The 16,821-nt window shown below is 36.4% G+C and overlaps 1 protein-coding gene and 1 long non-coding RNA gene across 3 annotated transcripts in view; one reads left to right on the forward strand and one right to left on the reverse strand.

Annotated features, from left to right (window-relative positions):
• LOC126759971 (uncharacterized) overlaps positions 1–16,821 on the forward strand; it is an 82,234-nt gene that overhangs the window by 57,427 nt on the left and 7,986 nt on the right. The window contains exons 3-4 of the mRNA XM_050475269.1: positions 2,954–3,047; positions 3,389–3,568. Of these exons, the coding sequence (XP_050331226.1) occupies positions 2,954–3,047; positions 3,389–3,568 (274 nt within the window). The remainder of the gene's footprint in view (positions 1–2,953; positions 3,048–3,388; positions 3,569–16,821) is intronic.
• Positions 12,246–16,821, reverse strand: part of LOC126760001 (uncharacterized) — a 33,479-nt gene continuing 28,903 nt past the window's right edge. For both annotated transcript variants that reach the window (XR_007667132.1, XR_007667131.1), the window contains 2 exons: positions 13,854–14,028; positions 12,246–13,793 (listed from right to left, as the gene is read on the reverse strand). This is a non-coding gene — a long non-coding RNA (uncharacterized LOC126760001). The remainder of the gene's footprint in view (positions 13,794–13,853; positions 14,029–16,821) is intronic.

The raw sequence follows: 16,821 nt of genomic DNA on the forward strand, positions 1-16,821 counted from the left end.
CTTTATTGCTTTCCGACGCTTACATTTTGACTCTTTATTTCATACACTCTCTAAGTCAGGCTGCTGTGCTTTTGGCCGGCAAGCAATATCTTCGTTGATTGTGAGTGAAATCAAATACTGATAAAGTTCTCGGTAGAATGCAGCATGAACTCGTTTGTGCGAGATAATGTGGGAGAAGGCAACACATAAATACGAAAACTCGAATAACACGAAAGAAAAAATAAATAAAAAATTTTCATATTTGTTACTGTTTTTGAAAAGTGGCATAAACTTCAAGCACCAAAGCTTAAATAAATAAAAAAAGTAAATAGCGTATATTAACCTTTAGATTAGAGAAATCAACTGGGTTGGTGAAGAAATGTGAAAATTCTGACTAATGAGTAATGAGAGTTAAAGTCAGAATTAAACAGAGGTACGCACTGCGACCTGTATTCTAGTTTACCCTTCTTCTTCTTCTTAATTGGCGTAGACACCGCTTACGCGATTATAGCCGAGTTAACAACAGCGTGCCAGTCGTTTCTTCTTTTTGCTAGGTGGCGCCAATTGGAGACTCCAAGCCAAGCCAGGTCCTTCTCCACCTGGTCCTTCCAACGGAGTGGAGGTATTCCGCTTCCTCTGCTTCCTCGGCGGGTACTGCGTTGAATACTTTCAGAGCTGAAGTGTTTTCATCCATTCGGACAACATGACCTAGCCAGCGTAGCCGCTGTCTTTTAATTCGCTGAACGATGTCAATGTCGTTATATATCTCGAACAGCTCATCGTTCCATCGAATGCGATATTCGCCGTGGCCAATGCGCAAAGGACCATAAATCTTTCGCAGAATTTTTCTCTCGAATACTCGCAACGTCAACTCATCAGTTGGTGTCATCGTCCAGGCCGCTGCACCATATAGCAGGACGGGAATTATGAGTGACTTATAGAGTTTGGTTTTTGTTCGTCGATAGAGGACTTTGCTTCTCAATTGCCTACTTAGTCCAAAGTAGCACCTGTTGGCAAGAGTTATCCTGCTTTGGATTTCCAGACTGACATTGTTGGTGGTGTTTACGCTGGTTCCAAGATAGACGAAATTATCTACGACTTCAAAGTTATGACTGTCAACAGTGACGTGAGAGCCAAGTCGCGAGTGCGACGACTGTTTGTTTGATAACAGGAGATATTTCGTCTTGCCCTCGTTCACTGCCAGACCCATTTGCTTTGCATCCTTGTCCAGTCTGAAGAAAGCAGAACTAACAGCGCGGGTGTTGAGGCCGATGATATCAATATCACTTACCCTTTACTCTTATAAATTCACTATGTTAGCGATTAGGGAAGCAAGGCATTCGCCGCTCGAATTGCTGAATCTAAAGATACCATGTATGCTCTTAATGTACAAATGTCTTCTCAGTCTGCTGCGGCCTAGATAATTTCACATATATTCTAATGCTTTCTGCAGAAATTAATTATTTTCTTAAAACTTTTAACGCTTTGTATCCTTTGAACAATAGTGAAGACAGCGTCTGACTTTTCTGCTTTATTTTCATTCGGTACTCCACCTTTATGATATATAGTGTACGTCATCTAACAGTTTAGTGGCTTGAGAAAATAGGTATACCTAAATTATGCTGCATAGTATATGTATTTAGTCTTACATTTTTAATAACAATATCTTTCCTTTCTTGCATTATTTCTGTCTCTTTCTCAATTTTAAAAGCTTCGCTGTAACAAGTTAATGTTTTTCATGTTTCTCCTAAGTAAAGATATAATTTTTTTTTTCCTTAGCTGCTATGAATAATTACTATAAATTCAACAAAGTGGTCAGGATTTCGAGACTCTTTCTTCTGAATATTATATTCTGCATTGGGTTAACACCTACGGTTCTCTTTGGTCTACTCTTTTGTAATTTCGTTGAAATAATCAAAACACAGAAATTTCAAATTTAATGGTGAAAGTTCTATTATCATTCGAAAAACATTCTTTGACATTTATTTTTTGAAGATTATCTCTCATAGACTTTAGACGTTACATAACCCCCCGGTAAAAAGTCTAACGTTGTGATATCACACGATCTGGGTGGCCTATCGACCGGACCAAAACGTGAAATTATCTGCTCACCGAAGTGTTCTCTCAATAAATTCATTGATTGATGCGATGTGTGGCGCCGTCTTGTTGTCGCAGAGGTCACGAGCTTCAATTTCAGGCATCAAATAGTCGTTTATCACGGCGCAATAACGGTCACAATGGACGGTTATGTTCTCACCGGCATCAACTTGGAAGAAATATGGACCGATGATTCCACCGGCCAACAAACCACACCAAACCGATATTTTTTCTTGATGAAATGGTAGCTCTTGAAACTTTTCAGATTGCTCTTTGTCTCAAATGCAGAAATTTTGCTTATCTACACACCCATTGACTAAGAAAAAATTTGGCTCGAAAGCATTGAATATTCTTGGGACTTTTCAAGTGCCCATAAAACGAAGCGATGCCGCTTGGGAGGTTCGAGCGGCTCGAGTTTTTTGCAAAAGTTGTATTTTGTACGCTTTTACTTCAAGATCTCGATGTAAAATGTCTCAAGTCAAGTACGTCAGTTGGGAGGAAATGCTACCTATGTATATAAGGGCGAATCACAGCAAAAAAAGAAATTTATAATTTATGTTCTTAAAGAGCCATAATATGCTTTTATAAATTTTTATGCAAGGTTGTTCTTTGTGACTAGTGAAATGCTCAGCCTATATAGAATATATGCCATTTGTTTCCATTGAAGCCTTGCGAGCCTTTTTCCGCGCTATTGCTAAATGCTAGGTAAAAGATAGTAGTACAGCCTTGTATAGCAATTATATAATAAAACCATTAAGTATGTATGTATACATAAGTACTATGTGTATAGAGACATATAGTATGTCTATTCTTTATGTTTGAAATCCTGCCTTGCAGTAATTTAATAATTTTTCTTCGTATTTCGTTCTCTTTGCAGTTGAGCAGCGATACCAGTTCTAGTTCACGTAACAGCAGCGGTAAGGGGGTGAAGTTTCTGCTGCGAAAAAGCAAATCAAAGCGAAGCGCCAAAGGTGAGTATTGTAAAAGTGAGCTGAAGTGCAAATTTAAATACCTCTCTCTCCCTCATTTTTTTTTATGTGCAATTATATATTTATGTGTGTTTGAAAGTGTATCGAAAGATAATTGCCGTAATTTAAAAAGTTTTAAGGTGCAACAGCAGAAGTCTAGCGCAAAATTGGCGCAAAAAAGGCAATTGAAAGGATTGTACAAAACGAAAGACTTTATAATGCAGTAAAAGTAAAAGATGCATTTCATTTCAGCGTTTAAGTATATAATTTGCACTTGAGCCGCTTTTAATTAGTTATAATATTCTATGCGCTGACATAAAACTTTACCGTCTCGCCGTTTGTAGGTAAAAAATACGATACGTCGGCCGTGCAAACGAAATCTCAGCCGAAGCAACTGAAAACACCTTCCATCAAATGTGTGCTTGTTGGCGATGGCGCTGTGGGCAAGACTAATTTGATTTTGACTTATTTGAAAAATCGTTTCAACACGGAGCATGTGCCAACAGCATCGGACATATATAACGGTAAGTGTACAAAACTACTTTTTAATGCATGTAAACATTGCACTTGATTCACCCTTAACATCATGTCATGGTGTTAGTATATATAGTGACCCAGGGCCATTGAGCAAATGAGATGACATTTCAGTATTTTAAACTCAAAACGAATACCAATTTTCGTTAGCGTTAATTAATTACTACTTTGTCTGTGTAAATGCCACAATACCATGAGCTATACGAGTAGCAGTGCTGCTGCGGATTGTGACAGATATCAAAATCAGAATTGAAACTGATAAACAAATTTTGTAGATGTCATGACTTCTGTGACTCTGGATATTTGAAATATGTACAAAATATAAGCACAGTGATTTCCAACATAAAGTTGGAATCCCAAAATAATTTAAAGAAACATAACCTTTTTTTTGCGCTTCTTTTACTCCATGATTGCTCAGCAAAATTTCATATGAAATCATAATTCAAGAAGCTGAGTTTTGTAGTTACTTTTTTGAACGTAATTTCGCTATTCCTGACTATTTTTGTAAGCTTCGATAAGAATTGATCATTAATTATCTCATTCAGTCAAAACTGCTGCTTGGGGTAGTTGTGGAAATCTTCGCTCACGAAAAAATATAGCTTCAACTACCCATCGAAATAAAATTGGTCGGGTTACCTCGTTGGTTGGCAGTTTGGATTTTTATAAGTAAATATGAAATTATGAGGAAATTATATAGCATAGCGTACATTATACAAATATATATTTTTAAATGAGTCAAACTCTGGACTAGACGCGTATATAAAGACAAATACATAGGCGTACAGACAGTGGGATATGGCTAAAATATATACATTGATTATGTTAGTTCACGGTATAAAAATTTGGATAGGGGAATGAGAATAATTTTATAAATTCATAAAATTCAAGAATTACTGAGCTTAACCTTCAAAACTTCCAAAAAGTTAGAGAAGTGCATCTTATAAAGGGAATTTCGGAATTTAGAAATTTTAGCTAACAGCGACAGTCTAAAGAGTCTGCCCAAGGAGAGATAGAAATTTTGAGAATTATAATTTATAATAATATATAATTTTTCTATAAAACCAAAGAACTTTTGAATTGTTCGATAGTTCTGATATTTGCACTAGTTTGATTATATGAGAATGAAGACATAAAGAAATAGAAAATATAAAATTGTTTTCAGTTAAACAAACATCTTGGCTCAATTCTTCCAAATGAAACATTTCGACTTCCGGCTTTAATTCATTTGATCACACTGTACGACGCCATTAAATAGGTTAGCGCCTAAAAGCACACAACATTTTTGCAAAGTAACGGTATCATAAATATAATATTTGAATGTATGTATATATGTACATATGTATGTGTATATTACGTACAGTTAACTGGAAGTTGGATTTGGGTCGCGAAACTTTTTTGTGGTAAATTTCCTGCAAGCCGCCTATCGGTTAAATCGCCGTTAACAGAAATTTATGTTAAAGTTTCTATGAGTTTCTTAATGTCCAATTTACAATCCTAACTGAAAGTCTTATGTACATATGTGTGATCGTTTCTTACGCAAATATTTTATGAGTTGTGTATGGGTTAGTTTCCGCGCTATGCTTTCAATATCCGAGCCTTGCCGGGTTGTTGATGCTCTGGATGGTGGTATTTCCATATAACATTAAATTAGATTGTACAAGATGCCTAACAAAATGTAAACAAATCTTAAGCTAGTACGAGTAATAGCAATATTCTTTCGATAGAAATGCAATCGGCCAGACTAGCGAACTCTATTCACAATCTTGGAGTTAAGCCATTATTACCAGAGATCTTTTTAAGGCTTCTCATTTGCGTATTGTCTTAAGTCTATCGGTTTTACATAAGCTAGCTCTCCAGTTCTTACATTTGGTTCTGGGCAAAACAGTTCGCTTCTTCGACATTGTTTTTAACCTATCTAAGTATTATTGTTTCGTCTAATGAGCGTTCGCTCTGCGAGGTCCATTTGGCCCAGAGTAGAACGCAAGAGATCCACTGAACTACTTGCCCTGAGTAAAGTTCATCTTGCCGCGATTGTAGGAGTTCTTACTGGACACTCTCCAATAGGCATTTATGCGGTAAGCCTTAAAATCTTAAAGGACGCTGGTTGTCAAAGTTGTAGGGAGGAGGGTAAGTTGGAAACATCCAGAGACTTAGTTTTCCATTGTCCAGCCTTCGCAAGATGGAGGCTGAAACATCTAGGTAAACTACCTTCGTCCAAACAGAAGTCAAAGCCGAAACTAATATTAGCCGTCTCTACAAATTTTTTCGATCTGCAAGGGTCTTATGATCCAGTTTTTTTCAACAGATTATAAGTACCACAACGGACCGGCGTTTTAAGCTATACAAGTGACATCCTTCTTTTATCGACCTTTTACCTAACCTATTTTAAGTTGTTCATACGCATCTAACTGCAAAATCATTTTGGAATTTTTAATTCAAAAGAGTTTGCGAGATGATATGCATATATTTTACAAGTGGGCGTGTCCGAATAACTCGTGCCTACTTAGCCATAGTTTCGTTGGTTTTATTTCATTTCATAGCACATTCGCTTTTTCATCGGGTTTATATAATATGAGAAGCACAACTCCAAATCTGTTTTTATTCGGAAAGCTACTTTCTTAAAGCTACTTTTGTTACACTTTGCTATACTAAAGCTCTAAATGGTATTCTAACAGTAAAATAATTGCATACGTTTTCACAATACTGTATAAGCAGATAATAGCTTCGTTTGCGTGCCAATTTTTCACTTTTTTCATTTCCTTTTCCTTTCATTGTCCTATATTTTTATTGTATTCACACAACTCTTCCTCTCAACACTATTTTATCTTCTATGCCCCTTTCTGTCTGTGCCTTTTCCTTTCCGTTGCTACTTCTGTGCTATTTTTGTGCATGAAATATTGAAAGGCACGTCACTCGAATATGTGCATTTTTCATATACCAAACTGTGCCCACTCCCTGATACTGACTGACTGAGTCGCTGATTTAGAGAGTAAGGGAAACGCTAGCTTGCAGAACTTACTAAGACTGCGTTATAGTATGCTCATAGTGAAATCCTGTAGTTAGAAACTACTTTACAACTGGTACGAGGGCTGCTATATATATTTCTGGCCTAATAATGAAAATAGGAATATTTATCAACGAAAATGGTTTTATTTTTTTTTTCAAAATATTCTCCATCAAGATTTATACACTTTTGCATGCGCTCAAACCAATTTTCGAAGCACTTTTTCCACACCGATTGAGACACCTCCAAAACATGGTTTTTGAATGCTTCAACTTGACCACGCATTATTTTCTTGATGTGTGGGAATAAAAAGAAGTCATTGGGTGCCAAGTCAGGGCTGTACGGCGGATGACCCATCAAATCGACGTTTTGGCCGGTCAAAAAGGCGCTGGTTTGAGCCGATGTGTGAGAGCTCGCATTGTCATGGTGCACAATGATTCGTCTTCTCTTGTTCGTTTTTCGAATTTCTCCGAAGACTTCAGGCAAACAAATGGTGGTGTACCACTCAGAATTGACCGTCCTACGTTGCTCAAGCGGAACAGTCGCCACATGACCAGTTTTGTCCGTATGAACTATGTAGAAGCTCGTGGGCAGCCGACTGTCCTTTTTACCTTTTAATGAAGGATAGTGTTTTTGTGGAGAAAGATTCTTCACCGTGTTGTGACCAACATCATACCAGTTCGCAATATAATGAAAATAACATTTTTTATAGGATTATTACACAAATTTATTTGTAATGGGAAGTAACCCTATAGAAAATCATTCCTCAATTTGAATTAGTAAAATATCTTCCTGACTCGCTGACAAGCTTTGTACACAGTTATATTTACGGACAAGTTTGATGTCACACTACAGGGATAGCTTGCTGGAAGTCATGCATCACAAATGATTGTGCATATGTATGTATATACCATATATATGGTATATATATATTTGTGCATTCAGCTGAACAGTTAATGCCACTGCTAGTGATTGAATTATGATGTGCTCACATATCACTGCGCTCCGAGGTAGGCGACAGGCGAATTCACTTGCTTCTCTATATGCACTTAAAGTACACTGCGCGTCATCAGTATGCATACAAGTACAAGCATAAGTTGTATAAAATTTTTTTTTTGTTCTTATTATTTACACTTTGAAGCTTTGTATATTATCGCAATGGTAGAAAAGAGCAAGCAATCAAAAAGTACCGGTACTACCACTGAATTGCTCAGCTAACCATTATTTATAACATCTAAAATTTGTTGATATAGACATAGAGTTTCATATTGTACATAAAAGATGGACGAGACGAGGTACTTCGGGTCACTGAAAATTCGTGGCCGTATTAATTGCCGCTCTGGGAAAGTTGGTATACAGGCACAAACGGACCACGTCCACGAAATGTCGTTAAATGAAATATTATAATCCCGGCCAAAAATAAAGCTAAGAAAGTTAAATTTTTTGGTGAGGATTACATTAGGAAAGGACTTGTGTCGTGAAAAATTAGGTTACATGCCTCACAAATTAATAGAAATATATCAACCAACCTTGTTGATGGCAAGTCTTTCAAGCACCTCCTAACAGAATTTAAAAGTAGAAGAAATCGGATAATAACCGCGCCCACTATCAATAAACGGTTATGTTAAATGTTTATAAGTGCGATTACTCACTAAGGTGTCATTAACTCTTATAGCAAAATCCATTGACTTGCCTCCAACCACTTAAAAAAAATGAGATACCTCAGAAACCACTCTATGTTTTCAGATTCTGATAAGGAAGCAATTTTTGAAGAAATCTCGAGTATTAAATGCTGGAAACAAAGGAATATTGCCAATCATTGTTAAAACATAGGAGTTTGTCGACATATGAAGAGGTGGAAAAAGGAAAAATCTCACTTAAATATTCTGCTTTAAAATACGTGTTTTCCATATGAAGAAATTCTGTTTAGGTTAGAATTATTATTCTCATTATTAACAGAAGGAGAATCCCCAGTTGAATCGTTTTCTTAGTAGTTGATGGTTTGCGGAGCCGTACCGTTGTACATAGATTTAAAGTATATGGAAGTTCCGTAGAAATTGCTCCCCAAACGCATTTAACAGCACACTCTCGATAAAAAAATGCTCAAGACTTAAAATAAATAAATTTATCGAATTTCATTGAAATCGGTCTAGTAGTTCCCGAGATATGGTTTTTGGTCCATAAGTGGGCGACGCCACGCCCATTTTCAATTAAAAAAAAAAACCTGGATGCAGCTTCCTTCTGCCATTTCTTCCGTAAAATTTAGTGTTTCTGACGTTTTTTGTTAGTCGGTTAACGCACTTTTAGTGATTTTCAACATAACCTTTGTTGGGAGGTGGGCGTGGTTATTATCCGATTTCTTCCATTTTTGAACTGTATATGGAAATGTTTGAAGAAAACGACTCTATAGAATTTGGTTGACATAGCTATAGTAGTTTCCGAGATATGTACAAAAAACTTAGTAGGGGGCGGGGCCACACCCACTTTTCCAAAACAATTGCGTCCAAATATGCCCCTCCCTAATGCGATCCTTTGTGCCAAATTTCACTTTATTATCTTTATTTATGGCTTAGTTATGACACTTTATAGGTTTTCGGTTTCCGCCATTTTGTGGGCGTGGCAGTGGGCCGATTTTGCCCATCTTCGAACTTAACCTTCTTATGGAGCCAAGGAATACGTGTACCAAGTTCATCATGATATCTCAATTTTTACTCAAGTTACAGCTTGCACGGACGGACTTAGACGGACAGACGGACGGACGGACAGACAGACATCCGGATTTCGACTCTACTCGTCACCTCTCGATCACTTTGGTATATATAACTCTATATCTGACTTAAAACAATAAATTTATGTGAATTATGACTCTCCTTAGCAACATTGTTGCGAGAGTATAAAAAGCAAACAATACATTACTTTGTGCTAATCCAATGGCGTGCAGTGTAGTTAACCGTACATGCAAACACAGCCGCAACTGCATTGCGTGTGGTGCCATTTACTGTTAGTCAGGCAATATTATCGCTGCTGTAGTTGTTGCAATTTATAGCCCACACAGTCCTTTCAGTGTGTCAACGCGCTTAGGCATAGCAGACCTTTTGATGGACTGTTCATATGTTCAGGCGAAATATACTCACGAATGTTTGCAGCAAAGAAGTATTCCTCTAGTGAAGATATATACTAGTTTAGGGCTAGTGTTTTTGGAGTGAAAATGAACAAAATCGATTTGTAGTTAAAATTATAAAATTTATGTAAACAAACAAAAAATATATTAATTTAAAATAGACTATAAAAATACAGTTGTATGTGTATTTGTTGTCATTTGAGGCGATGGTAAATCTGCGCCAGTATACATAAGACAAAATTTGGTAACATCTAAACTAACAGCTATACTACCTCAATATGTATCCAAATACTCTCTATACGCAAATTCAGTTCTCTAACTTTGTTGCTGTTTTCAAATGTAAAGACAGTGTTATTCTTGAAGTTCAAGAGGCGGTCGGCAACTAGTTCGTTTCACTGCCGCGTGTAGTCTTCCGTACATGCCTAACCGTGCGTGTGTTAGTTTTTGCCGCTTTTCGAGGCAGCCGCATGAAATGTATGTCATGCACATAAAATCAAGCCATCGGCTCGCATTCATTCGCTCGCCATTGCGCCAACTTTGCGCCTATGGATCATTTCGTGTTGGTATACAGAAATTGCCGCTTAGACAGATATGAAGGCAATTATGTTGAAGAGTAAATAATGTCTTGAAGTAGGTTAATTAACCAAAATGGGCAATGCGTGTTTGCTGCAGTTAAATGCTGCTGCGATTAAATGCATTTGTAGCGCCAGAAAATAAGAGAAAATAAGAAATTTTTAAATCAGTTATTTTTGCAGAATAGCTTTATTTAAAAGCGTCTTGTTTATTACAAAGCGGGAGTTTAATCCAAATGACTATTGGGTTATCCTTTTAAAGGCCATATTTTAAAGTTGCATTTAAGTGAGGATAAGATTTGATTACATCACACAGATTCCACTTTTTTGTATGGTAGAGAATACTGGAAAAGGTTTCATTCGTTAGAGCATGTGTGCCCATATCAACTAGGACACTTCATTCAAATCATCACATAGAACATTTGGTGTAACTAAGATGTGAATGGCCATATTGGATTGTCATATAGACTCAGAGGAGATAGGTATCTGGAGGTGGAGGTGTCGTGGCTGTACTAAATCCTGCTGAGCTTTCCTCTGTGCTTGAATCTGCGAAGGAGTGAAAGTGACGCTGCATTAGATGGCAATAAGCTTTTTTATTATTGAGTCACATTTTTGGGGAAAGTGGGTGGAAGAGTTGGAACTAATCATCAATACTAGTTCCCGGCTTCTAGACCATTGCATGGTTCCTCAAACAGAGGCAGATCTCAACAACCGGACTTAAGGAGCGCATGTACGCAGTAGACTAGCATCGAGTTATGTTGTGATAAGGCCAGATGGGTGCTAGGCCACATGAACTTGCAAGAAAATCCACATCACTATCAGTAGAATGGGAATAGATCTTCCTTCGCTATTCTTTCGCGTTTAACTAATGAATGGATTGACTTTACGTAGCAGTTAGGCAAGCTCTAGTGGGTACTAGTACTTGTATAGTTTGAAGAAAGGAAGTATAAATAAAAAACCTAAGCGGATTAGTGACTACTAGCCAATTTAAAGCCGCCTAAAACTATGCAATGATTTTATAACTCTACCGGCTATCTTAATGTATTGGCAAAAATATCATGGAAGAGAGCTTTTCCGCAACTAACTTAACGTACTAACCCAAAATATTGTTTCCGGTGTGAATACTCGTAAAGTAGTTCCGAAAAATGCTTTTAGTAAATTTTATTTATGTATATACAAATATTGTTTTTTTTTTTTGTAAAAATTAGTAATATCTAATGAAAGCGGACATTTTCACTCATAATCGTACTTAATACAAGCGCAATCGATTGGGCATGTTAAGAGAAAATAAATATTTTCCAAAAGCATGAAAAAAATATAAATAGCAAAATTTTCAAAATTTTTCAATATTCGAAAAAAGTGTCAAAGTTTTATTTTTATTTATAGTTATATTATTTTTATTATTATTTTTATATTATTTTTATTATTATTTTTATTATTATTTTTATATTATATAAAAAAAAAGTTTGTTGTACCAGAAAAGCTCGACTATCGAAAAATCAGGTACATTAGGGAGATATTATCTCCATACTAAGAACATGTTCCCTTAGCTGCTCTTCAATACTTCACTATATTAAATTTAGCCTCTTCGGTTGAGTTAATATCACAAACATCTTATTTGATGATGTTTTTAATATAATTTTTTCTGACGCGAACTAAACTATAGCAATGAAGCTAAGTTTAAATCTTTTGCAAAATATTTTAATATAAAGTTTTGCCACCGTCTGAAGGTATTTCCCGGACTCTGATTCATGCAAGTTGCAAAAGTTCGCACCCAAACTTAGCCCTTCCTCACTTCTTTGCTCTTATTTTTAAAGATGCTGTACTGTTACGTTACGGTGTTACCTGACGTTTGACCGCGTCCAAACTTAACCTTAGCTTGTTAAGGCTACACGTTAAAAAAAAGCAGAATGAGTGGCACTTTAGTGGCTGACACCATTGTACAGGTAATCAATTAAAAAAGCCATAAATTCGGTTTGGAAAATTATTTTTATTTATTTTAAAGTACAAAATGTGTGAAAATAATCATAAATTCAGGACCAATTCACTTTTGCTCGATATGACCACCTTTTGCCTTAACTATGGCCTTGAGACGGTCAAAAAACGAATCGCAAGATGCCCGAATGTGACTTGCCGGTATTTTAGCCCACTCACGGACAATGACTTTCTTCAGCATCTCGAGACTGGTGTATTTTTTACTTCGGACCTTGCTCTCCAAAATGGCCAAGAGAGAATAATCCATTGGATTCGCATCTGGTGAATTCGAGAGCCATTGCGTGGTCGTAATGAAGTTCAGAACGTTGTTTTTCAGCCATTCTTGGTTCACTCGCGCTTTGTGAGACGGTGCTGAGTCTTGTTGAAGCGTCCATGGTTTGCGACCGAAATATTTGTTTGCCCACGGCTTCAAAGCAGCCTCCAGAACACTTTCCCGATAATATGTCGCACTTACTTTGACGCCAGGCTCGATGAAAACAATTGGAGAGCGCCCATCTGCGGCCCCAACCAATATTTGTGGCGGGTGCTGCTTCCTGGTGGCCAACCGATGACTTAGATTCTCGTATGAACGGTCGGTCAAGTAAACCCTATCGTTTTGAGAGTTTACGAATTGCTCAATTGGAAAAATTTTTTCGTCAGAAAACACAATGTTCGGAATTTGATCGCTTTCGGCCAAGCGAAGCAACTGCTTCGCTCTCTCAAGTCTTACTTGTTGCTGCTTCGGTGGGAATCATGGGCCTTTTGGAACTTGTAAGGCTTGACCTTGAGCTCATTTTTCAATATGCGTCGGATGCTGCGGTCGGATATTTTTTCAGTTCTTTAGCCACTTGATTGGCACTTCGTCGTGGATTTCGCTCAAGTCGCTTCTTCACTTTCCGAACCATCTCACGTGACGTTGCAGTCTTTTGATGACCACCTCCATGGCGTTTTGCGATGCTACCAGTAACGAGTGATGGTGCGATAAACAAAAACTTTATTCACATTAAGATGTTTGAGCTCACGAACAATTGCTGGCTGTGAATTCCATCGCTGATCACTGTTTTTTGACAAAACGCTTTTGTACACTTGTGAACAATACTCCGAACTGTCATTTGGCAAATTTATAAACAGCTGATTCCAGTGCGACAGCTGCGCGAACGGTCTGAAATCGACACTTCGAGTGCCGGACATTGTAAGAACGTTCTCCCATATCTATAGCTATAATAGAAACCGATGGTAGCGGCAATTTCACACACAATGCTTCCAACTAGGATGACTACCAAACTCTTGTATTATATTTTTGGATATTCAATCCTTTTTATGGACGTACTATCTCATTTCATGAGCGCAGTTCGTTTTTGTACAATTTCTACTTCAATTGTCTGCTGTTAATGTTTCCAGTTTCATTTCTAATTCAATGAAATTGCGTAGTTGCTCTTTTGTTGCTCATCTATATTTCTCTTTTAGGGTTATGCACAACACTTGGTTTAAATGCTTTCAAACATATGGAAGAAATTGGCGAGAATTTTATATATCAGTGAAATCTACAAGAAGTAGTAAGCAGCATATACGTATTATTATATAATAAACAAAAAATGAAATACCTTAATTTTACCCAGTTCTTTCTATGCCCCTTTGTATTACCACCCTTTTTGCAATCCACTGGCATCGAGGATTGCAAAAAGGGTGCAATCTATAGTGAATTCGAATATCTCGAATCAAAAATGCTATTTAAGCAGTATGATTTTGGCAAAGTGCAGGGCATCAAACGGTCAAATGCTGCTGTAAGAAAAGTATTATCCCCTTTTGTGAAGAATTTGAATTGAAGACACAATACAAAAGAACTAAAGCATTTAATAAGAAAAGCATTTTTATTTCGGGCACATGATATAAATAACAAAGTAAAAGCTGTGCAACCTATAACACAATTTGCGTAATTTTTTTCAATTTTCGCAGTTAAAGTTCGGGTGTTAGCGAACATTTTATAATCTCACAATTTGCAAGGTTCAAAGGATATACTATTCTTAGGCCTTGGCTAAACTTTATGGTGAAAAATATTAATTTTGCATATTAACTCAAAAATAGTTATTTAGTGAAATTGTGAGTTTATTACAATCAGTCAGAAGCCCGGAAATTATATATATGAACTGGCTTCATTTTTAGCAGGAACTCACATGATATGCAAGGAAACAAAATAATAAAATTAATATCCAACGAAACAAATTAACCCATTAAAAATGAAAGTCAGTTGTCCCAAATAGTCGCTCGCATCAATTTGACGAGTTGTCGTCGGTGGCGTTTCCCATTAATAGTTTCTCCCAATTTTAGAAGCTCATAATATAGCGCGCCTTTGTAATCCCCGGAAATACCAAGCATTGGCGTCTTGGAAATTCGGCATTGCCGCTGAGGTTTCACATATGATATTTTTTGCGTTTAAGGATCCATTTTTCATCATCAGTCACCATCTGATGCAAAAAACGGATTTTTTGAGGCCTTCAAGCAGCATTTATGACAGGAAAAATTCTCATATTAAAGTAATGAGAAAGAACGCATCGCAAAAAAAAAACCTTTTCAGGCACAAAGTTCGATATAAATACATACATACATATGTATGTATGTTTAAATGAACAAATTTTCAAGAACGCATGTTTGGAATATTGGAACAATGGAATAATAATTAAGTTACGCCATCTCTTGGCAAACCGCCCGAATTTAGTTATAGACTAAATAGATAAATCACACATGTTGTCCTCGGTACCATTGCGGACTTTAACGTTCGGAATTTGCGATCAGACACGAGGCAATAATTTTCCATTATGACAACGCTTGGCCTCATGTTGAAAGACTGGTTAAAAACTATTTAGCAAGCAGCGGCCGGGAAGTGTTGCCTCACCCGCCATATAGCCCAGACCTTGCCCGATGTGACTACCATGTGTACCGCTCTACCTGTAATACTGAATTATATTGGAATTCTTTCGGAATGAAATCCACAAATCATCAAAAAGAAAACTCGTATAGTTCAGATGGTCAATACTGTAAATAATATTACTGTAAATGTTTTGCTGAGATAAATCTTCAAATTTTAACTGTAAAAAAATACATGATTATATGAGTTATAGACTCAATATGTAATGCTAAAGAATCTGATGAAATTTATTGTTTAATTTATTAAAATGCTGACGATGAAGGTGTTAAAATTAGTTGACAAATTTTCTAAAAAGGAAAGTTTTTTACGGTTTTTAATTTTTTTTTTGGTACGATGTCTTTACATGCAATAGTATACCACAGCATTTTTATAATATTTTAGGATTTTGGTTAAATTTGAACTGGTATACTAGGATGGCTAAACTTGATCGTCATTCGAAATAGTCACTTCTTTAATTTCACGAACATTCCAAGAAATTTCTTGTAAAGTCGTGAAAATTATGTTATTGGGCTTATAGGATATAGGATTATAGGATATAGGATTTGAAGGGTTAGAGAAAGAAGTACACTAATTTCATCTATTTCTAGTATTTCTAGTATTTCATATTTCATACCAAAGATATATTCCCTAAAATGCAAAATAACGTAACATTAGTTCTCACCAGTTAACAAAAGAAAAAAAAAAACACGAAGAACGAAAATCATTCAATTTATGATACAATATTTGGAATTTCGACAATAACTCTGTTAAATCTCATGGCAGAATAACACGATGTTGTGAATGGTAATCAATAAAAATCTTAACTTCAATTTTTGCATTTTAGGTGATGATATGGATTTATATACGCGGTATAAAGTCAATGTGAAGAATGGATATGAAGGGGTTAAGGACCTCTGTTATCCTATAATACTGACACTATTTGTGTTATGTTTTATCTTGGCCAGGAAAGACAGAGTTACAGTTAATGAGTTTGAAGCTAGTAGGGTTGTTACTCTGGTCTTCTACTCTTTTGTCTCTCTTCTTGCTCATAGATGGTATAGCCTCGTTTTTACGATTAGACATACAAACCTAATCTAACATAGAACAAATCTAAGAGTCTTTCAACTATTTATGGAAGCAAATAATAAATTGCAAAACCAGCAATTCACTTGCCAATAAATGATTGCCTTCACTCATCGAAGCTTTGCAATCTCTCCCACCCCTGATGCCTTGATTTCTTAACACACTCCAAATACATATGAAAATATAATACATATATAGTATATATTTTCGGTTATATAAAATATTTTTCAATTTATGTCCCTAGTTGGGAAACTTTTATTAAATCTTGGATAAATAATAATTTTTACGGATAAAATTCCAAACGAGACAACTGTTTCGTAGTGTCGTTTTTTATACCGTCTATTGTCTTAGACTCTCCTTCTGTTAGATCTTCTTCTGCGGTTCTGCTGACGTCTCCTGCGTCGTAGCCTTCTTCTGCGTTCTTGAAGTTTCATTCTTTTCATAGCATTGCGTTGTTTTCTTAATTGTTTACGCAGTGTTCTATTCTTGCGCTTTTCTGCTCTTACTTCTTTTGCTCTAGAGTCATCACTACTCGTGGGACTTGTTGAACTAGTTCCAGGGGATGATGATGAAGCATTATCTGC

Source organism: Bactrocera neohumeralis, chromosome 5 (assembly GCF_024586455.1).
Source record: "Bactrocera neohumeralis isolate Rockhampton chromosome 5, APGP_CSIRO_Bneo_wtdbg2-racon-allhic-juicebox.fasta_v2, whole genome shotgun sequence".
NCBI classification, from domain to species: domain Eukaryota; kingdom Metazoa; phylum Arthropoda; class Insecta; order Diptera; family Tephritidae; genus Bactrocera; species Bactrocera neohumeralis.